Source organism: Taudactylus pleione, unplaced genomic scaffold (genome assembly GCF_031769625.1).
Source record: "Taudactylus pleione unplaced genomic scaffold, aTauple2 ptg000685l, whole genome shotgun sequence".
Classification (NCBI taxonomy): Eukaryota; Metazoa; Chordata; class Amphibia; order Anura; family Myobatrachidae; genus Taudactylus; species Taudactylus pleione.
The window spans coordinates 2,964,305-2,986,801 of record NW_028285087.1 but is presented as its reverse complement, the minus strand read 5'-3'; the positions used below and the strand labels follow the sequence as shown (position 1 = coordinate 2,986,801).

The 22,497-nt window shown below is 47.0% G+C and overlaps 1 protein-coding gene across 1 annotated transcript; it reads left to right on the top strand.

Moving 5' to 3' along the window:
• Positions 1-2,958: 2,958 nt before the first annotated feature.
• Positions 2,959-19,140, top strand: RIMKLB (ribosomal modification protein rimK like family member B). The gene is made up of 7 exons (XM_088456049.1): positions 2,959-3,176; positions 6,049-6,131; positions 12,847-13,066; positions 17,501-17,731; positions 17,863-17,949; positions 18,211-18,414; positions 18,632-19,140. The coding sequence occupies exons 3-7, from the start codon at positions 12,895-12,897 to the stop codon at positions 19,129-19,131; spliced, it is 1,194 nt and encodes a 397-aa protein (XP_088312175.1). The 5' UTR covers positions 2,959-3,176; positions 6,049-6,131; positions 12,847-12,894; the 3' UTR covers positions 19,132-19,140.
• The last annotated feature ends 3,357 nt before the right edge of the window (positions 19,141-22,497 follow it).

The window sequence follows — 22,497 nt, the reverse complement described above, 5'->3', positions numbered from 1 at the left end:
TAAGCTACTCCCCATTTTTGCACATATATCAGCTCTTTAGCTTGACCAGATATTTTTTGGCTCTTTGCCTCTGACGGGTTGCCCACCCCTGTGCTAGCTAAATGTTAGGTAAAACTGACCAGTTGCTATGGGAAACATCTCCAACGTCTGAAAACTCACTTTAGTAAATGTACCCATCTTAGAACAGGATTGTCAATAATTTTGATCCAGTAACTAAACACAGCTTTAGGATGCTGGGGATGTCAACACTGATGACCATTTAAAACAAGACAGTACTATATTTATTACTAGTTATTTACATAGCACACACATTCTGCAGTGCTTTAGAGAGCATTTGGCCATTCACATCAGTCCCTGCCCCAGTGAAGCTTACAATGCTATCACATGCACACAAGCATACACAGTAAATTTTTGTTGGGAGCCAATTAACCAGTATATTTTTGGAGTGTGGGTAGAAAACTGGAGTACCGGTAGGTAACCCAAACAAGCACAAGGAATATACAAACGCCACACACTTAGGGCCATAGTGGAAATAGAACCACAAGCTCATTGCTACTATATCTGATGACTATCAACCTATCCTCATTATCTTACCTAACTGAATACAGCAGAAGAAAAAGTTGGATGCTGCAGAAAGATATTTCTTCATGGATGCAGGATTCAAACTGTTTTAACTCTTCCTATTCACCAAACTTTGGTGGCTTGTTATTCTAATTTAAAACAGCCCTATATGTTTTTTTTTTAAAATTATGCTCAGGACTGAAGCTGGCATATCGGAGAGGAACTAAAATGAAAATGGAGAACTCTGTAGCTTCTTACCTTTCCACTAGCTAAAAATTATCAAATTAAATCTAAAACAAAACTTACATATATCAAATGAATGTTAGTCAACTCCATTAAGTGAACACATAAATGAAGATTTATCAAACCTTCTAGAGGAAGTGTTGACCATACCAACCATTCAGATGATATCTATAATCTGATTGGTAGCTATGTGTAACACATCCACTTATCCTCTTTAGAAGGTTTGATAAATCACCCCAAAGGCAAAACCATTTTATAAAACATAACTCCAACATTGGAGCTAGTAAAACGTAGATGGAGAACCAGTTCAGAGATCAATCCAGGAGTAGGGAAACAGGAGCACTGAACAATTGCTGAATGTACATTTCTTGTTAGAAGCCCTTCTCCTACCAGATGGTCGCAGCTTACCCCTTTCGCTCTGGCCAGTCACATGATAGCTACCTTATGCAGTGCAATTTTGCAATTCCTCACATAACAGGAGAAAGGAACTATAATCACATCGACAGCGGCATCAATGCCTCATTCACTCAAAAAAAAGATGCGGGATCCATACAAGTTTATTCATCAAGGTACATGCCATTGATAACTGTTTGTTTAAAGTAGAGAGAAGTTCAGTTTTGACTTTATCTTCCCGCCAAGTTTGGATCTTAGAACGAAGCAAACGTAATCTTTTCCAGTGAATCATGTTTTGCCTCTTTCTGAGATCCAAACTCAGCAGGAAAATCCAAGCCTAGACCAAGCGCTCATCTCTAGTTTAAAGCCATCGTTAGGAATCATTGATGGTAAGTCGTGATTGTTTGCCATCAATGGTTCTCCACCCGCAATGGCTGTGAGGAATTGATGCACCCCCCCCCCCCCCAATCCTCAGCACAGGGAATGTAGCTCAACACGCACGCTCATGCCAGGACTCCCCCTTCCCTGGTTGCATGACCCCACAACAGGAGTGTATCGATAAACACAACAGGAATGTATCGATAAACAATCAATGGTTCCATGCCACTGATGGCAACCATTTACAGTTATCCCACTGATGGCAATCCCTAGGGTAACCTATTGTGCTGCGAGAACTTCCCAAAATGAGTTTTCTGGAAATACAGGGAAAGTAATCAAGTAAAGGCACACACCCACTAGCAGATTTTAATAGACTGAATAACATAGTTATCGTTCAGTCATCCATTAATCAGGCACTAAAATGCCAGAAACGACGCAACAATGTGCGCTACCGGCTGGTCATTTCTGACATCATCGCCCGAACATAGCGGTCAAACTGCCAATAACGACAGATTGACCATGTTCAGGGATGGCGGAGGGTGCCTGCACCGAACAACTAATCATTCTGTGTATGCACTGCTGGAGATGGGGAACGACGGTACGATTAGTGTCGTAATCATACTGTCTTCCCTGGGTCGCATATTGGATACGCACCTCAAATATCCCAAAACTTCTTGCTTCTGGGAATTCAGATTCAATGGTTAAAGAGACTACTGAGCAACCCATTCCATGGATGGTTTAGCATAGGAGTGGGGATGGGTGCAATGCCCCCACCACACCATTCCAACAACTCTGGCTTTACCAATTCCTATAGAATATCCTACCCTCCACCATACTACATCCTAGGACCTTGTCTCACCAATCTGACATTTCATTTCATTTTCTTCTCCCAGATGGATGTCTCAGGCTGGCAGATCTATACCAATAACCTGATATTACCCACGTGAATAAAGCCGCACGTGAATAAAGCCGCAAGCGAAGCCGCTACGACCCCCCTCCTTCTCAGTCAGTCAGCGCTTTTTCCCGCCCACCGTGCTACATTTATATACACGGGAGGCCCCTGCTGACGTCGTCGGAAACCCCTCGGTGATGCTCTCTGCAGCGCAGCACGAGCTCCACCAGCCCCGCCCTCATCGTCTGCACGCTCGCAAGCCCGCCCATTCCAAAACCTCTCGTCGTCCAATCAACGCCTGCTATACCGCCGCACCCTCCGTCCTTCCCCGCCTCCCCTCCCACCGTCTCCTTTCTCCTCCATTCCCGCCACTCAGGCCGGCCAATGGGTGGCGCCCCGCGCACACGCCGGCCAATGGCGCGGCGTCGACCGGTGGTGGGGGGTGTGGCGTGGGGCGCAGCGCGTGCTGGCGGTCTCTCAGTTGGCGTTGGTGTAGGGTGGAGTGTGGACGTGTCTGTGAGGAGCTGCGTGTCCCGGACTCCCAGTCATCGTCCCAGCGGCGGCGGGGGGGGACTCTCCGCCCGTATCCCAGGCAGGGGGAGGCACCGGCCGCAGACACCGCTCACTCTCTCTTTCTCTGTGTGTGTCAGCGGGCGGCGGGGCTGCTTTGTCTGCTGCTCATCCCTTGGACACAACAAAGGCGCCGTGTGTGAGTATGGAGCGGGTGACAGGTGCTGATGCTGGGGGAGGTGGCGGTGGGGACATGGCGGTGGTCAGCGTTGAAACGAGGGGACGAACGGAGGCTGTGTCCGTCCTCGGGGAGAGGAGGGCGGTGAGCGGCGCTGCCGGGGGACCGAGGGTGAGCGGAGGTAAATGGAGGCGATGGTATTTAGCTGGCGGGTGTCTTATATGGATTACAGAAGAAGGAAATTGCATATGGGGATGGATGGCATATGGAAGGAAAGGCATATGGGGGGATGGCATATTGAAGGGAAGGCATATGGGGAGGGATGGCACATTGAAGGGATGGCATATGGGGAGGGATGGCATATGGGGAGGGATGGCATATGGGGAGGGATGGCATATGGGGAGGGATGGCATATGGGGAGGGATGGCATATGGGGAGGGATGGCATATGGGGAGGGATGGCATATGGGGAGGGATGGCATATGGGGAGGGATGGCATATGGGGAGGGATGGCATATGGGGAGGGATGGCATATGGGGAGGGATGGCATATGGGGAGGGATGGCATATGGGGAGGGATGGCATATGGGGAGGGATGGCATATGGGGAGGGATGGCATATGGGGAGGGATGGCACATTGAAGGGAAGGCATATGGAAAGGGATGGCACATTGAAGGGAAAGCCTATGGGGAGGGATGGCACATTGAAGGGAAGGCATATGGGGAGGGATGGCACATTGAAGGGAAGGCATATGGGGAGGGATGGCACATTGAAGGGAAGGCATATGGGGAGGGATGGCACATTGAAGGGAAGGCATATGGGGAGGGATGGCACATTGAAGGGAAGGCATATGGGGAGGGATGGCACATTGAAGGGAAGGCATATGGGGAGGGATGGCACATTGAAGGGAAGGCATATGGGGAGGGATGGCACATTGAAGGGAAGGCATATGGGGAGGGATGGCAGACTGAGGTACATGGAGGAAGCTGGCATACATGGGGAGAGATGGTAGACTGAGGTACATGGAGGAAGCTGGCATACATAGGGAAAGGCACATGGGGAAAGATGGCATATTGAAGTGAAGGGACATGGAAGAAACTGGAGTATTGAGGGCAAGGAATCCAGGGGAATCTGGCGTATTGATAAGACGCCAGTAGTTTAGTTTAGACGAGGACTGATATCTGGTTAGCTGGCATATTAAGGGATATGGGGGATGGGTGGCACTGGTGTTTTAGAAGAGCACAGATATGGGGAGTTAGATGGCAAATTGAGAAGTGGGTGTTAAAGGAGAGGATATGGGGGGCACTGATGTGTTAGACGAGAAGGGACAGGGACCAGACTGTTTGGGAGGTGATGAATTGTGGGAAGGCAAGATGGGAGGAGGCCTGGATTTTAATGAAGGACAATACAACAGGCCTTATAATGGCTGATATCATGGTACAGTTGTTTGCACTTTTATTCATACATATAATGAATTAGTAGCTTGTGTTTATAAGTGGACCTTTAAAGAAAAGTGCACACACAGCACCCACATGCTATGATGCTTCATATCCACAGGGGACGACAGTGCGCCTGTTCTTGTATTGATGTATACTTGTGCTTTTTGAATGTAGTGTTCTGCATGTTTTTGGGCACTCAATATTAGACACCACAGGGCTTAATTTATCGTTCCAGCCTTATGGACAGTATGTAACCTTTGTAACCAGATCCAGCTGCTTACTATCCAGAATCTATATATTTGCCACTTAACTGTTTTGTTTTTTTCTCATTTAGAATGCATTAGAATGTTCCACTGTAATGTATTTGCTGTGTCAGATATCCAGAATAGCAGTAAAGTCTATTACAGATGCAGAGTGAACATGGTTCTTGCATTAATGATCATCTGATTATAGCCATGTCAGTACTATTGCTAAGCAGACAGCAGTCTGCAGCACACTAATACATGGCGCTATCTAATAGCTCTCTATGCTTTTAAACACCGCTTACATTGAAAGCAAAGCATAACTGGCATCATTGAGCCAGTAATACATTGTTTCAGTCTCGGTCATCCTGAGTGTTCACTTTTGACTGGGCTCTAACACAATGGTGCCTGTCAGCGGTGATTTTACCCACAAGTCAGCGGTGACAGATATTTAATTATTTCATTCAATATTTTAAAATATCTGCTGCACACTGGCATTAATCACCCAATGACTGGCTTAAGGAGAGGTAATCTAAGATGGGAGGCCTTTTATTTAACGGCATGGACTGTGTGTTCCCAACGCTCCTACCTCCCCAGCTTTCCAACCTTCTAGGACTGCGCAGTTTAAGGTATAATCATTTGGACTGATGAACTGGATATCAATCATAATCTGACATTGCAGTTGTTTCAGGGCCATACACGAGGCCTTATCAGCTGCAGTGTGGTGCCGTTGGCTAATTACCTAGAACCCAGCCATACCATGTTGTATTAAAGAGTCAGCGTTTTAATTTAAGATTAATGACCACATCCAGCTAGAATTTGTATATCTTCTGTTCTTTCTATGTGGGAAGATATCCTCTTTGGTTTTCCGAATGCGAGTAACGTCTTGCGGTAGCCGAGGACAACAGTTTGCAATTTTACACCTAGTAATGTGCTGTACTAGTATTAAAAACTAAACAGACTCATAGGTACAGGGCCTGATAGGGTAAATCTGATAGATGTCTGCAGACAAATGAGGGAGGTAGCAATTTATCAGTAATGATGTGGACGGCCAGGACACGACTCTTACACCATATCTGTTATACCTAATGTTTTGGGCAGAAGTATCCGCTGTGAAAATAACTTACAGCTGGGGTGTGACCACTTTGCTATTTACTATGGTGCACTGTGTCACACGTTGGTACAGAGTATTCATGTTTCTATCCTCTCTCCAGGTGTAATTTGCTTTTTCTGGGAACAAACACTTCACAGAGTTTCTACAGACCACATTTCACACCCTTTCCGTCTTCTGCTCAAAGTAAGTGAGAGATTTACTTATGACTGTCTAATTGTGCTGTATAGGATAATTGTGGGGGGGGGGGGGGGGGGGGGAGGGGGACACAGAAATCTGACGCCATTACAATGTATCACAGGTTTTACGTGATGGAGCGGTGTATTTTATTTTTAAAACGTGCTATTGTGTTACTGGTGCGGTGTGTTGCATTATGTTTTATCCCATCTGTGTTATGGGTCCTTTTGGAATTAAAGGTAATATACATTTGGGATGTCAATATTTTAGCCTCCAGTATCATCTTGAAATAGTCCTGTAATGAGTGGAGTTTTGTAAATGTAGCTGAGTGACCTGAGCCATCAGCTAATTGAGGACTGTTTGGCACAAGTAGATGGAGGCGTCTGATCTGTAAATATTTCCAGTCGCTAGCTGTGATGGTCGGGCTCTGGACAGCGGCCTGTCTGTGGTTGCACATGGTGACAGAGTAGTCTTAGAAGGGGGGGAAGGAATTAAATTCCCTGACCAGCACGATGTGCCGTTCACCTCTGCCAGCTGCGCAACATTTTCTTTGCACCCAATAGAGGTGCGATGGAAAACCTGTGATGTTGGCATTACGGTAATCGCCGATAAGCGTGCAGCCGGGCATGGAGGCAATGTCCAGCGACATATTGTGTTCTGGACATGCTCAGCATCAATTGTTTTTTGTTATCCCTAATTCAGGCGTTGGTGCTAATACTGACATTACTCCAGCTGTAACGCCTGCCGCAGATAAGGCTGAGGTTTGGGAAGTATAACAGTTGTTGTACACTGGTTTTCACCCTTCATGAACATACCAATTTTCTTTTCTTTTTTTTTGGAGCATAATTTGAATGTTCATTTTATTGGTATATTATAAAGTGTAATAAACTTTTTTATGGAGGTAAAGAATACTTTACCATGCCACTGCCCATAGTTTCATAGCATTAAATCAATCCTAGGCACCTACAATACATTCTAGTTGACCACTTATTTCTAGAGTTGGAGAGAAATAGGATGGGCTCTGGATTAGGAAAGTGATATTGGGGAAGGGGTGCTCTTCTGCAACCTGGCACTACTCAATGCAGTGGTTCATGTAATAGGACGAGTTGGGAAAAGCCGCCTGATTCCCTCGAACCCAGCTGCAGATTTAAAGTGGCAAGCATTTTAAAATGCAAAATAAACCTGGTTTTGCACTATCAATTATTGGCACTTTAAATCTGCAGCCTGAGGTCTTGCGCTGCTTCATACAACTCGCACCCTATTGCATAAACCCCCCCAGTGTTTCTATGCTGGACCGCTATTGGATATAGGTAATTCGGTGTTAGTGTGATAGGAGATATCGCATTTGGCCTTCCTGTACACTACTGATGGAGGGGACGACACACAGGACAGGGAGCAGATCCCGACTGTTCTCCTGCTGCTGAATGTGAAAGTACACGCAATCTGAATGCGTGTGCCGGAGATGGAAAAGGCAGTAATTGGATTGTTTCGTTCCTGCACCTTCTTAAGGTCCCTGCACCGTGAATTGCAGACTGGACCCAAAGATAGTGGAAAGCTGTAGCTATTGCTAGCTACAGTAAATATGTAGGGTTAAGTGGCCCATACACAGGGGCGATTTTACGCACAATTTCGATCTATCGCAACGTTCAACCGTGCATATCGTGTGTGATTTGGCATGCTGTACGATGGCGATGCGCGTCCCCGCCGTCGTGCATCGGCATCGTAGATCTTATGGAAAAACCATAAGATCTGTGATCCATCATGCTGTTAAACGAAGCATCTTGTAAGATGCATCGTTTACCATTCACAACGGCATGCGATGTATCGGGCTGAATTTGAAAACGTACCGAGGTGTCGTACGTTTTCAAATCGCACCGTGTGTGGGCCGTTTTAGAGCTCAAAATGTCCAGTGACCAGACAGGAGCAAGTGAAGATGCTGCTTACTGTAAAGCGGCTATGGATTAGAAGCTCTTGGTCTCAAATGTATATTGCCTGCTTAGTGAGCTCACATATTGTAGTACAATAGGAATGTTTGGTCCATAATTACCGCACCAGCAGATTATAGGCGCACAAGCGTCTCTTAAATCGTCATCTGTTTCGTATTTGTACAGTGAATAAAGCATAAAGAATGAATCGATTTTTATGGAGAGACGTCAGTACAGCGCACACAGTAGATCTAGGAACGTAGAGCAATATTATCATGTCGCTTCTACATCCAAGTCAGCGAGACGGCCGCGTGCCTTGCAACGCCACCTCTTCGCGGCTACATATGAGCTTCGTGTTTCCGTGCTCACCTGTCATTAAACAGGACTGGTGAGAGACTGAATGAAAGTAACATGTGCGCACGCCCATAACCTTGGGTTCATGTAGGGAACGGAGTCTGGTCACCAGGTAACAGAATCGCAGAGCCACCAGACGTAGACTTGCACGTCACACAGTGCCTGGGTTCTGCTCTGGAGATTACTCTTTCTAGGTTTGCTGTAAATGGGCTTGATCACAGATTGGCTAGTCATGTTGAAAAGGATAATCCTCAAATATGAAGCCATGCTGTTGACCTGGTATAGATGTGTCTCGGCAGGTTTTCACGAGCGGCAGCCTGCGTTGCTGACACACACCTATTGTGAGAAGCCAGTAGTAGTATTCCTCCGCATACAGAACAGGAAGTCGCCTTATTCCAAGAACATTCACTGGAGATGTTGTAATGCCTGTGTCAGTAAAAGTTGGGTGGTAATTCTGTTGTCACATAATTAAAGGTTCATTGTTGTGGATGACTTTGTGCATACTGTACGCTGGTTTGTAACGTGCATCCGTCGCCAGGTTTCAGGCTTTACCTGAGGCCAGGAGGTGTGCGGAAACTGACACGTCAGTCAGAGCTTTGTGACTTGGTGTGCAGATCGCAACGCTACTCGCTTAGTTGATTATAAGCAGATACTAGAAATATGTGCTATATTCTGCTGCTGAGCGCCTCAGTGTGGAGCTAGTTGACATCCCCCTGTCTGTGTTTAATAACCCACCATCAAGATGCGATCAGTCTGACACTAACCCACACGCTGCTGTAGACGTTACAGAGCTATGGTTAACAGACCGCGTCAAGATGGGTTCACGAGTGTATAATCGTTATTGCTAAAGATAGTTTGTGTGTGGCTAGATGCTCTTGTGTCCTTAGCATATTGTTGTGTTGGTGCTCACCTTTTCTGTGCTACCAATTATAAAACTGCTACTCTTTTATATGTTAAGTCGTGTAGGAGCATTTGGCCTGTAAGTAGGACATTCTTTCCATTTCCATTCCCACAGACCCGTAGAAGCGAATATGGGGGGGGGGGGGGGGGAAGAGAGGGGAGATGATTCGGCTGTATGTGGCCTGTGAGTGCACCGCTGACTTCTATTTCCTGCTGACTTGCACATGTTGTTCAGATTTGATGCTAAACTAGGCAGCTGGCGTCTGTCCTCTCCTATAAGTATATTGCATTTTGTGATCTGTGCTTTGCTGCCAGAGTGCCTCCCAACGGGTCGCGGTGGCTGCACGGTCACGCCAAACAAGTGGCGAATGATTTCCTTCCTCCTCCACGTTTCCGATTGTTGGGGGTGTTTTTAGGTGTACGGTGGAAGTGAGGTTTTCTCTTTTCGAGCATGTGACTGAACACAGATCCACATAAAGAGCAGGCTTGCTGTGACATAGGTGGATCGGGCAGCGTGCCACTACAGTTCTGTGGTAAAACATACCTTCCCTGGGGGCAGCTGACAGAATATGCAACATAGGTTTTGCTGCTCAAACAGGAAAGTTTCTCAGTGAAACTATTCCAAGGCCGATGCCAGTCAGTCCTGTTTGTGCCACGTTCTGCACATGGATACTGATTCCTTCCAACGGCCTTATAATGTCGGCTACATGTGGACATTGTTGGGGATAATACGAAGCTGTATCTCCATTACCTGAAACCAGCTGTAATTGCTGTGTGACGTCTGACCTCTACTTGATATCATAAGATGCCTTTCGGCACCTGGCACTTTAGGTGTCGTAAATCCAGGAGTGGGCTTTAAGTGGTACTCCAGTTGCTGTGGCCCTACACATCCCAGCGTGCCCTGCTACAGTTTTGCTATCAGGGCTTGCTGAAACTGTGCCAGGGCATCCTGGCACCTGTAGTTCAACAGCACCGTTAATGCACTTGTGGCCTCTTGTAGATCAGGCTTTGTGCACATTGGAGATACTATTGAAAAATCTGGGGTTCAAAATAATGCAGCATAAAGGGGCCGATTGGCGGCAATAGAAATGAAATGCTCCGTGCGTCCTGTGACAGCCACAGAAAATACAGATTGTGTTTAGATTCATTTGACTTGCTAAACACCTGTCCCAATGCTGCGCTAATAATGGCACCATATTCTGTGTAGTGCCCGAGATCTGACTGCTCCCTTTACAGGCACGTTTTATGTTACTATAGAAGCATTGACTGCTACAGACACTACCCAGGCGTTTCGGAAGCTTCGCCGCCGCTGCTGGTGACACTCCCTGTCTGCTGAAAGAGGGACAGTTACACTCGCAGCCAATAAAAGGGACTTAATTCACTCTCGCTAGCTGCTGCGCTCTGTGTACTACACACTAGATAGGTGTCCAGTATGGGCTGTAATATTCTGATCATGTACATACAATTTTTTTTTAATGAAGGACTCAAATGTAATGGATAAGACAGGAATCTGGGAAAACCTAGAACAAGCATATGGTTGATGGAGTTTGTGTAAATAAGATCTAGACGCTCTCCCAAGAATGATGCTAATTACCTGCCTTGCTGACGGCTCTGTGCAGCGGAGAGTAACCAGGGGGGGACGTGTGCGGCTGTGTGTGGGGGGGGGGGGGGGGAGGGTTAAGAGTGAAGCATCTGGTTTGAGGCTGAGACCTGCTTACACCACTAGTACAGACAACATGGCTGCTTGTTAACGTGTCTTTTCTGTAACCCCTTGTGTGCTGCATAAAGCTAGCTGAGCATATCTGGGCAGTGGAGGGGTTAGGAGGGTGGCTGGCCCAGCACGGTGCACACATTAACCCTCTATTTGCTGCCTTTGTGTACGGAAAGGTTCCAGATCACGTACCCAGCCTGCCGTCAGTCGTTAGTGCCGTGTGTACTGGGGGGGGGTGCTGCGTGCCGCTGTATTTCGGCTTCAGAGACTGCTGAAAGACAGGAAGGGGCTGTGTCTGTGCCTTCTCCATCTCTTTGTGCGGGAGGCCGGGCTTTGTGAAGAAATCTGCCAGCATTGTGCTGGGTAGTGATGTGTCTCTCTCCCCCCCCCCCCCCTCCCTCTCTGCCGCCGGTTAGGTGTCTGCAAAGAATCTGTGTGCCTGCTGGAAATGCTCTTTATGCAAACCGAGCAGGGGGTGGCGGGTTCCAAAGAATCTCTCCTGTGATTAATGCTGTCATAGGTCTTTGCCTGAGCCCAGAGGGTGGACGAGCGCAGTGCCTTGCAGGGGCGAGGCTTCGCTCTGACTATTTGAGTAGAGGGGGGTTGGATGCAGTGCTTCCTTGCATCTCTTTTGTGCAGCTCTCCAGGTTGCAGGATGGATGGGGGGAGGGCAGCATGTGGCTGCCTTGTAACATTACACTGAGCCTATTGTTAGCTGGCTGCGTCTCTGCAGCTGGGAATTGTAGAGTATATCTCACTGCGTCAGCGTAACAGCCTGCATCATGGGGGGGTACAGATTAAGAGCGCTGTGTAATGTTAATGATCCTATTCATAAGATAAGGGAGGGGGGGGGGGGATATACCCTCTTACTGCAATGTTCATTACATACTTTATTCACATGATTTTCCTTGAATTGCTGTAATAGCATCCACTACATATGTCAGTGTTGCTTGTGCCTCACCTTTTTTTTTTCATTGGATAACAAAACTATTATGCTGTAAGGCATTTATTGGTGTGTGACTGGAATCAGTAGTTACCAGGCACCTCCGCTCTGTATTAATACATGTCTTATTGGTGTTGACTTGTAAGATGCCACAGTGGTATATAGCGCTGAACGGTGTGTATATAAAAGGACGTGCATGGTAGACAAAATGGAGGCAGACATGATGGGGAACGGGTAGGCAGGGACTGTCTGGGAAGTGCAGAGAGATGAGGGGTGAGTGTGACTGAGAGAGTAATGTATGTACCAAGATCTGTAATAAAGCTGCCCATCCTAGTATACGGCGAATGTACCTCCGTGTCCTGACAAGGGTAACGCTGCTTTGTCCGCAGGATGGGTTGCGCCATAACTTGTGCGGTCAGAGGGTCAGTGTTTGACGCGCCATATGTACAACAATATTTTAAATTATTGCTTTTAATCCTTTCCCAGGAGATCCTGCAATGGCGCTCTGCCACCATCTAAACATTACTGATGGTAGATAGCAGAATAAATTTGCTTTAGACAGTGATTTGTCAACTTAACATTTACCTAGTTATTGGGCAGCGGCGATATGTCTTTCCTGGGCCTTACAGATCACAGGACATCCCGCTGCGTCTTGTGAATGTTCAATTGCAGAGAAATTCTTCAGGACACATCTGGGAGTGCCGGGGTTTTTCTTTTTTTGAAAGCTGGGCCCATTGACATGAATTATACACTGTAGACATAGATGAGATGTAATGCAGGACTCCCTTGAATGGGAGTGCTTATATTTATCTGTGCATTGCTGTCTGGCGTTGGGTAGGAGCATGTGTATTTATTTTTGTTTTCTTTTTTTTTTTTTTTTATTAAATACAGAACCCATCCTAGGGTGCCGTCCATCTCTACACCTCCGGGCCTGTGAAAATGTGCAGCTCCACTGGTCGTCTCTGGTTTCTGACAGACAGAAGGATAAAAGATGACTATCCCCAGCAGGAGATTCTGCGCGCGCTCAAAGCCAAATGTTGCGAGGAGGAGCTGGAGTTTCGGTACTTGCTCATGGACGAGGTGGTGCTGACCATCGAGCAAGGGAACCTGGGTAAGTGAGACACCCTGAGCCGGGAGCCTGCATTGTCTTCTTCTCTCCTCTCTCTCGCTTTCTATACCCAATGCTGTACAATCTCCTCTCTGGTATAGTCCTCCTATGTCAGTCTCCCCTCCGCTGTGGTATTCTGTCTTATGTCTGCTGACCTTGGCGCGGTAAAGTCGGCGTCTTTAGCAATCACATCAGACACATTCCAAGATAAACTATTCTCCTCATATAAATCAGGGAATTCTCCCAGCACAGGGATCTGCTGTATATGTCCCCAAAAGTACGCCAGCCTGGTGATATGCTTTGAAAATAACCAGTTAATATTTTGATAAAGAATGTAACATGTGCAATACACTGTATCTGGTATTGTCAGACCTGTAAACACTAAGCGTTTCTTCATCCGCTATACGCAGATGGTGGTATTTAGAGCATGGGATGGAGGGGACCATCCTGGCCTTTCCTGCCATAACATCAAGGCGTTTGGTGCCCGGTACTGTTGCACTGGTTTCTTTGGATTGCGTGATAGAAGCCACTTTGTATTTGCATTAAGATACACACAGCATTGTGGTGACAGGATTGGGGTGATCCTGGTATGTTTCCTACACATTGATTTTCATTTCATCAGTAACACCCCCCGGTAGCTGCCTCCATGTGTGTTACAAATCTCCATTCCTGAGTGTCAGTGGATTGTCCTCTCCACTATAGCGGATGTTTCACCGTCAAGCAGTATATAGGGATCTGCGTATACAGCCGTATACTCCAGTGATGCATCCCATTTTGTGCCTCACTGTACGGCGGTGTGGATTTATGCGCTAATTTGATCTTAGTAAGGTCATACGGTGCCATTGTGTACAGATTTACAGGTTAGGCTGTATTCACACAAATGTTTCTATAAACATGCACTTTGTCTTCTATTTTTACGATGTGTAACTGATTATACAGGTGAGTATAATGCTAAACACCGCTTGTTGCTGCTTTGTAGCGTCTCAACGCGCAGTGGGGGAGCTGCATCAAGTCTTGGAAAGGGATAAGATGGTGAAGTTGCCCAAAGAAACCAATCCGCAAATGTCATTTTAAAGACTGTACTAGATAAATGTCAGAAGCTGATTTTGAGCAACTTCTCCATTTTCACTCACTCTAAGGGCACGATTCTATTCTACGTGATGTGAATAGCGCCGGGAATACTCTCCCGGGCTATTCAAATCTGCGCAAAGTTAGGTCGGGGAAGGCTCGTTCTCGCGCCTTAAACAGGGTATTTAGGCGCGAGAACGGGCATTCTCCGACTAAACTTCCCAGCGCTAAGGGCAGAAAATAGCGTCGTGTCTGGACTTTTGTCGGATTCTGCTCGCATCCCCAGAGGGGTGCGAGAAGAAATCCTTAGTCTGACTTAGCAGCGTGGTGTATTGAAGAGCTCCGGGAGCTCACTACCGGCGCTATCACATCGCGTAGAATAGAATTGAGCCCTAAGGGGAGAAATGTACTAAGGTCTGGAAAGTAATACTTTGGGAAGTGATAAACTGCCAGCCACGTTACAGGCTGTGTTTGAAAAAATGACAGGAGCTGATTGGTTAGTAGGTTATCATTCTCCAATTTATCCCTTTCCAGAGCTTAGTACATCTGCCCCTAAGGCTTGATGCATGCCCCCCCCGAGTGACCTGTCTGCAGTATGAATGGCCCCTTTCCGCAGGGTCAGCGCATCCGCTCAGCCTGCCCCATGTTAATCACCTTGTATCGTGTTTCTTTTCTGCTCACCGAAGGATTTCCTCTGCTGTATGGATTCCCAGCGCGGCTTCCTCCCTGCTCCCTTCAGCTTACAAGCTGTCCTGCAGCTGCAATGCGGCAGCTATGAAAGTGCAAGTGACACTGGGAAGGACCTCTGTCCTTCCATTGCTGCTGCTACCAGTTACACCCTTTAATTGCAGTGATCGCAAAATACGTGCTATAGCGCCTTTTTACACGGTACAGGAAGTGAGGGATTCTGTTTGTCCCATAGGACTCAGTCTTGAGTCCCTTTCTAGTGTGATTGTCGCAGAGCAGCCAATCACTGCCGGCGGTGACTGGCTGTGGAGATGCTGCCGGCGGTGACTGGCTGTGGAGATGCTGCCAGCGGTGACTGGCTGCTGCAGCGCACACTCAACGGGCGCAGCAGCCAATCAACGCCGGCGGGGCCTTGTCCAATCACTGCCGGCAGCTTTTACCAATCAATCACCGCCTGCGACGTCTCATAATCCAAGCGCCGCCAGTTGTGCGTTCCACCTGACGTCCGCGTTGCTCCTCCCGGTATACAGACGTGGGGTCATGCTTCCTCCTACCTTATGTATCCTGGGGGTAGTGGATAGATCCCCTTCTAGGACTCTGATGTCGTAGAAGGACCCTGATGTTGTGAGACAGCTGTGTAGGCAGCATCACTTTTACTGGCAGCAGGTAAATATTTATTATAGCACCAGTGGAAATACAGCTGCAACACCCACTAGTGCCATGTTTGTTTATATGGGGAGACTGACTTGTGTCCTATTATAATAATAGTGGAGTAAACTATTGTACCCCTTCTGCTCTTGTGTAGTCTCCTCTCCCACCCCTGTGCCCCTCTCCCCTTCTGCTCTCCTGTGCACTTTGCCCTCCCACCCCTGTTCCCATTTCTGTACCCCTTCTGCTCTCCTGTGTACTCTCCTTCTCCATTGTGCCCCCTGTTCCCCTCTCCCCTTCTGCTCTTCTGTACCCCTTCGGCTCCCCAGCTCCATTGTGCCCCCTGTTCCCCTCTCCCCCATGTCTGTACCCCTTCTGCACTCCCATGTACTCTCCCCTCCCACCTGTTCCCCTCTCCCCCATGTCTGTACCCCTTCTGCATTCCCATGTACTCTCCCCTCCCACCTGTTCCCCTCTCCCCGTGTCTGTACCCCTTCTGCTCTCCTGTGCCCCCTCTTACCCTCCAAGTCTGGCCCCTGTCTGCTCTCCTGTTTACGTGCTACAGGCAGTAAGGCATAAATTGTGATAGGACCCAGACATTGGAGTAGGACCCCAATTATTTCAAAGTGAGGGGTCCCTGGGACCCACAATTTTCACTGTAATTGCACTTCTGTACTGGGCTAGACTCTGTAATGTGCAGCATATAGAAGTGATCAGGTTGTTGCACATGGCACTTCCAAACGTACCCAATCCCTCGTTCTCTTTAATGACCATGGTTCCCCTAGCACGCCACAGTGTATAGGAGGGCTTAGTGTGGGGCACATCGCTCGCAGGGGAGGTCAGAGGTCACCGTGCACACAATGGATGCTTTAGTCCGCGGTGATGGAGGTAGTTTGTGGTATAGTTTGCACGCCAGCCTGTGAAGAGGCTTATGTGCCGGTGTATTCTCTATTATAAGGGCTGACTACATTCTCCTGTTTGTTTCGCTGACCAAGCAGTCGCTTTCTTATTGAATTTCCCATGCATGAGATAATACAAAATATCATGAGTCTTGCGGCATCTCACTGTAAACATCCATGTCTGACCTCTCAGCCCCGTGTGAACCCAATGTCAACCTCCGTGTCTCCCCCCCCCCCCCCCCCCCAAGCCCCCCCTCCCCCCCCCAATGCTGGGGATGGTTTTACAGGCCTGTCACAGCCTCTGATCAGCAAAAGGCCGTGCTTTCTAATAATACTCTAGCTACTGCACTGCGAGATCAACTTCATGCTGTACAGCAGCTATATACTAATAATCTGGCCATATATGGATATTACAGTACTGTCAATGTTTTCACCTAAAATACTTTGTGGGTGCAGATCCATGGTGTGCAATTATTGGGTGGGGGGGGGGGGTGCGAGAGAGAGAGTGCCACGTTTATCGGCTATTTTTATAGCGCACATATACAGCGATTTACAATGGATGTTTAGTCTGTCCCATCAGTCCCTGCCCCAGTGGAGCTTACAATCTATATTCCCTACTACATGGTTGGTAGATTACTGAGCTTCCTGTATTTTTGAAGTGTGGGAGGAAGCCAGTGCACCCAAATGAAACTCACGGAAACATGAGACCATACAAACTCCACACATATAGGACCCAGGTTGCAATCAAACCCCTGACCTCAGTGCTGTGAGGCAGCAATGCTAGTAACAGTGCTACCCACCCAAGTAGTGATTTAGTTTATGGGACTATCATCAAAGACCTCCATCTTGAAGCATCTCTCCCAGTTTCTGGTTCTATTTTCTTGTATGCTTATATTATGTTGTGTATATATCTGTATGCATCTGCCCTGTACCCCTTTAATGTTGGATATTAACCTATAAAGCTCCAGCGCGTTTTAAATCTCTCTGCACTTTTCTTTCCATGTGCATTTAGCAGTCGTTTATGTTGATGGCCTATAAAAAAAAGGATGTATGGTAACCTATAGTGTACATGTTTAGGCTTTAGTATGGCCTGAGCCATAGATATTTTAAATCCTGCTCTCTTGTTTTTGTTCAGGCATACGTGTAAACGGAGAGTTCATTTCTGCGTATCCCCAGGTGGTTGTAGTCCGTGTGCCTACTCCCTGGGTGCAAAGTGACAGTGACATCACCGTCCTTAGACATCTGGAGAAAATGGGTTGTCGACTGATGAACAGGCCCCAGGCTATCCTCAACTGTGTGAACAAGTTCTGGACCTTTCAGGAGCTAGCGGGACACGGTGTACCACTCCCAGATACCTTCTCTTACGGTGAGCCCTGTTAATCTTGTTCAACGGCCCATGAACCAAATGGAAGATATGTTAGCGAGAGCCGTTAATGCTCTTATTGCAATACATGACGTCATTGCTCTTATTAACTTTTCAACATGTCAACTTAACAGGTGGGCATGAAAACTTTGCAAAAATGATTGACGAGGCAGAAGCTTTGGAGTTTCCCATGGTTGTGAAGAACACCCGGGGGCACAGAGGTGAGTTGGACATGTTGAACCCATGAACCGCTGGATATATTTACGGACTCTTTGTCGGCTGTTAGTTTGAGAGAACCAGGTCCGGCATGTGTAGTAGTTACCCCCTCCCTCCCCCCTTCCGGAATTTAGTCCATTCGATATGTTATAAATGACGTCTCTCTATCCTTCTTACTAATTGCTGATGGGTCATAAGTCTTGCAACTGCTGATTGCTGCTATGGAACGTAAAGGCGCCTGACTTTTATATTTAATTGTTTCATAGGTAAGGCTGTGTTTTTAGCCCGGGATAAACACCACCTGGCGGATCTTAGTCACCTCATCCGGCACGAAGCCCCATACCTGTTCCAGAAATACGTCCAGGAATCGCATGGGAGGGACGTGAGAGTCATTGTAGTTGGCGGTCGCGTGATTGGCACGATGCTCCGGTGCTCTACGGATGGCAGGATGCAGAGTAACTGCTCACTAGGTAGATCATATTCTAGATACTTGCAAACCTATTGCATTTAGTCATGGCACAGAAGGCTCGAACACTAACCCTGCTACCTAACCTTGATGCAGGTTTATCCTTATAGTCTTTGCTTTTTGACTAGTACACTCCATAGGTTTCAGTTTTCCTATCTTTTTGACTAACTAGACGGCCTTTACCCTCCCTTCTTACCTCTGTCTGCTCTCTTGTCAAACAGGAGGAGTCGGAATGATGTGCACGCTTAGCGAGCAGGGCAAGCAGCTTGCTATACAAGTCTCCAACATTTTGGGAATGGATGTGTGTGGTATTGACCTGCTCACCAAAGAAGACGGCTCCTTCTGCGTGTGCGAGGCGAATGCAAACGTGGGCTTCATCGCTTTTGACAAAGCCTGCAACATGGACGTTGCCGCCATAGTGGCTGACTACGCCCTGTCCCTGCTGCCAAGTCGACTGACCAGACGAATGTCCCTCCTGTCTGTCGTGTCCAGCGCGAGCGAGACCAGCGAGCCCGAACTCCCCGGCGTCAACTCCGGCACAGGGGTCGACGTTCCCGCTCCGCTACTCCATCATCACGAGGCTGGCGACAGCATGAGTGCCAGCTCCAGCTCTGTGGACAGTGATCCTGACACTGCCACGGAGAGGGAGCTCCTCACCAAGGGAGCCATCTTTAACATGAACCAGCTTCTTGCCAGTGAAATCAAGCTTTTGGTGGAATAGAAGATTGGATGGGGGGTGGGGTGGGGGGGGGTGGGGGGAAATGTGAAAAGTGGGCGGGGGGTGTCAGATGGGGGAATGTCGGGGTTCTAGCACGTGTAAATATTGTAAGGCGACCATTACTGCCGGTGTTGGGGCATGGGATTTGGGAGGGTGAGTAGGGGGGTATAACTCAAAATCCCTGTTGTTAATGAGGCTGCACCACTGAGCTATGAAGTGGGGAAGGTTGGGAGTTTTCCTGCGTATTACCTTGGACGTATAATGGGGAAGTATATATCTGTATAGGTTTTTTTTTTTTTTGTTGTGCTCAAAAATAGTTGGACTTTGCACTCTTTTCTGTTACATGTAATTGCATAGTTCATACTATATTTTGAGGTTTGCTGATGAAACTTGGGCTGTCTTGCATCCCCAACGGGGGACACCCTTTAAGTTGGGAAGCCCTATCTTGCCACGAAGCACATGTTGTTGTGCTGTCCTTTACAGTGTTGTAAACTTCAAGTAGAGCCAACTCTTACCAGCGAGCTCAATGATGGCCTGGTCTCTCCCAAGAACATCCGCCTGCAGTCTCTTTTATGAGAGAGCTAAGGTGGGATGAGGAGACCTCTCGTGTGGTTTCTTCTCGCAGTGGCGTGGATTAGTTGACTGTTATGGAACAGCTTATAGCATCAGTTCTGGTTTGTGGTCCCAGATGACCCGCAGTTGTTGAGCTCAGTGGCAAGATGTGACTATACAGGTATGATTAAAAAAAAATATATAGAATATACTTCACCTTTTATATACAACACAATTTGTAGGTGAGAGCACGGTCTGTGGTCTGTTGAGTTACGTCACCAATAATAACAGATTCCGGCGAGGGGGGCACTTAATTGTGATCTATGTTAAATGGTTTCTTATAAGCCAGATTTGGTGCAGTCGCTCGATAGACTCAACCGCCTGACCTGCCTTACGAGGTCTGTAATATAGAACCAGAAAGGGTCCACTGTGAAAGGGAACAGTCAGGAGCGCCGGGCACTTAGACCACGTCATGCAGATGGTGAAAGGTTTGTGACGTTCTCTCGTGGCCTCCTACCTTTTCATCCTGCTGACCTGTGTTTTATGGAGTACGTAATGTCCTCTAGAGCTGGGGTGACACGTATCGTTTTCCTGTATCTTTCACAACGCATGTGCATGAACTGGTATCCCTCCATTTTCTCACTAGTAAATGTATGTGGCACAGGAAAGATGGAAGACTGAGCTCAGTGCTATTCCCATGTCCTTGATGGAACTGCCCATAATTCAATACTCTACTTAAGTCCCTGGTAATTTTACCCATTACCTATTAACAAAACCCTAAATAAGCAGTATTACATACCTATAATTTTGTTACAGACCATGCATATGTCAGAAGGATAATAAGAAATTATTTGTAAGTGTCTCACTTTTTTTTTTTGAGGTGCGGAGGTTTTTTTTTTTTTGCCCCAGTTAGGCCCGTGGATGTGGCTTGCAATTATCACTTCGTCATGTCTACTTTGGGGCATTGGCCTCTTTACATGCAGCGTGGTTCCATCGAGTCTGTGCCATCTTCTCTTGTGCCTCATAGCCTGCCAGCCCCTCATTTCTCACCCATCACCTACACCGTGAACCAGAAAGTCTGCAGGCTCTGCCAGTGCTCGCATCATTGCCGCACGCCTCCATTAATGTCACCACTTCCTAGTGACCCTCGGTACCCTGAACAAATGGCGTAGCCCACAAACTGTCTGGTTCCAGTCTGTGTAGGTGAATGGGGGTTTCGTGGGGGGGGGGCACTGTAAGACATGAAGCTCCACTTTGCCTGTACCAAATGCAGCCTTATGCCTCAAACTCTTGTACTGTTCATTTCGGCACGTTCCCTGACGCCCCCCTGTAAGATCTTATATATATGTATATGTATGCACAAGGCTATCTGGTTTATTTCTACGCAACCCTTCTACCAGAATGGTCCTGCAGGGCGTTGCAAAATTGGATTGATCATGCAAAGCAGCAATGCCTCTGGTAAGGAAGGGGGATTTGCTCCTTTCCCACGTTCATGTGTTAACCCTGCCACTGCTGTGCTCCAGCTGTGAGAAGGTTTATAGCAGTGTTACATGTTACTGTTCATTAAATTTTTTGTTTTGTTTTTTTTATTGCCTTTTCAGATGTTTTGTTTTTCATTCAAACCCAGATTGCTGCTTTATTTTCTATTTTTTTTTTTTTTCCATTTGTTTTGTATTTTTTATTTTTTTTTCTTATTTTTTTATGTTTCTGTTTACTTTGCACTGTGTGGAGGGTCTAAGTGGGCAAAGGGAGCTTTATAGATTTGTAGTAGACATCACTTTGTTTTACCTGTTACTCTTTGGCTGCAGGGTTTTACTGGTTAAGGTGGACCCTCCCCCCTTCCCGTCCCCCCCTCATAAATAAATTAATGTCCTTCCCCCTCCCCTCTTGATAGGCCACTGGTGGTTCATAATTTTAATAAAGGTTAATAAGAGTGCCCTCAGCCCATTCCATGACAGACCGATGCTGTCCCTGTTGTTTGACTGTATGGTTTACAAAAAGCTTTGGACCACTGTAATTGGTAACAAATGACAGCAGTTGTGGGTACATGCGTTTAATTTAAAGTAACATGTGTTGTCCTAGGTCTCTTTACATTCCTCACTCCTGTCTCTGGGGTCGCTGTGACTGGAGAATGATTAGTGTTTTATAATTTTTTTTTTTAGAGATTTGTGAATATTGCGTCTGGTTTTGGCATTGCTGTGCCCTGTATCATAAGTTCCAAATCGGCAGGCACCTCTGCACGGTGAGAAAGGGGGGGGGGGGGGCGGTGGGCGTGAACACGGCCGGTTCGGTGGAAAAAATATGGCCACGTCTTAAAGAGAGGACCTGACAACCCTCTCTTAAAAATACATCCTCATTGGTTCTGTCGCCAGAGCAGCTTTTGGTTTTATTGTACAAACTAAGAAGGTGGAAGGGGACCAAATTCTGAAGTAGAGGGTGGTGATCTGCAGCTAGTTTCTCTAACATTCCTACCTCCTCCCCTGGCCCTTTCTGGTTAGTCATTTGTTTAACCCTTTTTAATAACACCCACACACTACAGAGGGTGACAGGGGGCTCTCCCTTTCCCCCCACTCCTCCATTGCAGTGCTGTTTTTTTTTTTTTTGTTGGGTTTTTTTTTTTTTGTTTTTTTTTTTATATATATTGTTATTCTTAATAGTCTTATTTAAAGCCAACAGCCAAAAAACTAAAATAAAAAAAAAATTACAAAAAAATGCTGGAATGTAATAAATTGTCAAGTATGAACAGAATCCTGGCTGAGACGTTTTAATGTGCGGTTTATTTATGAGGCTATTGTGCCCAGTTTGTGTAGGTTTGGA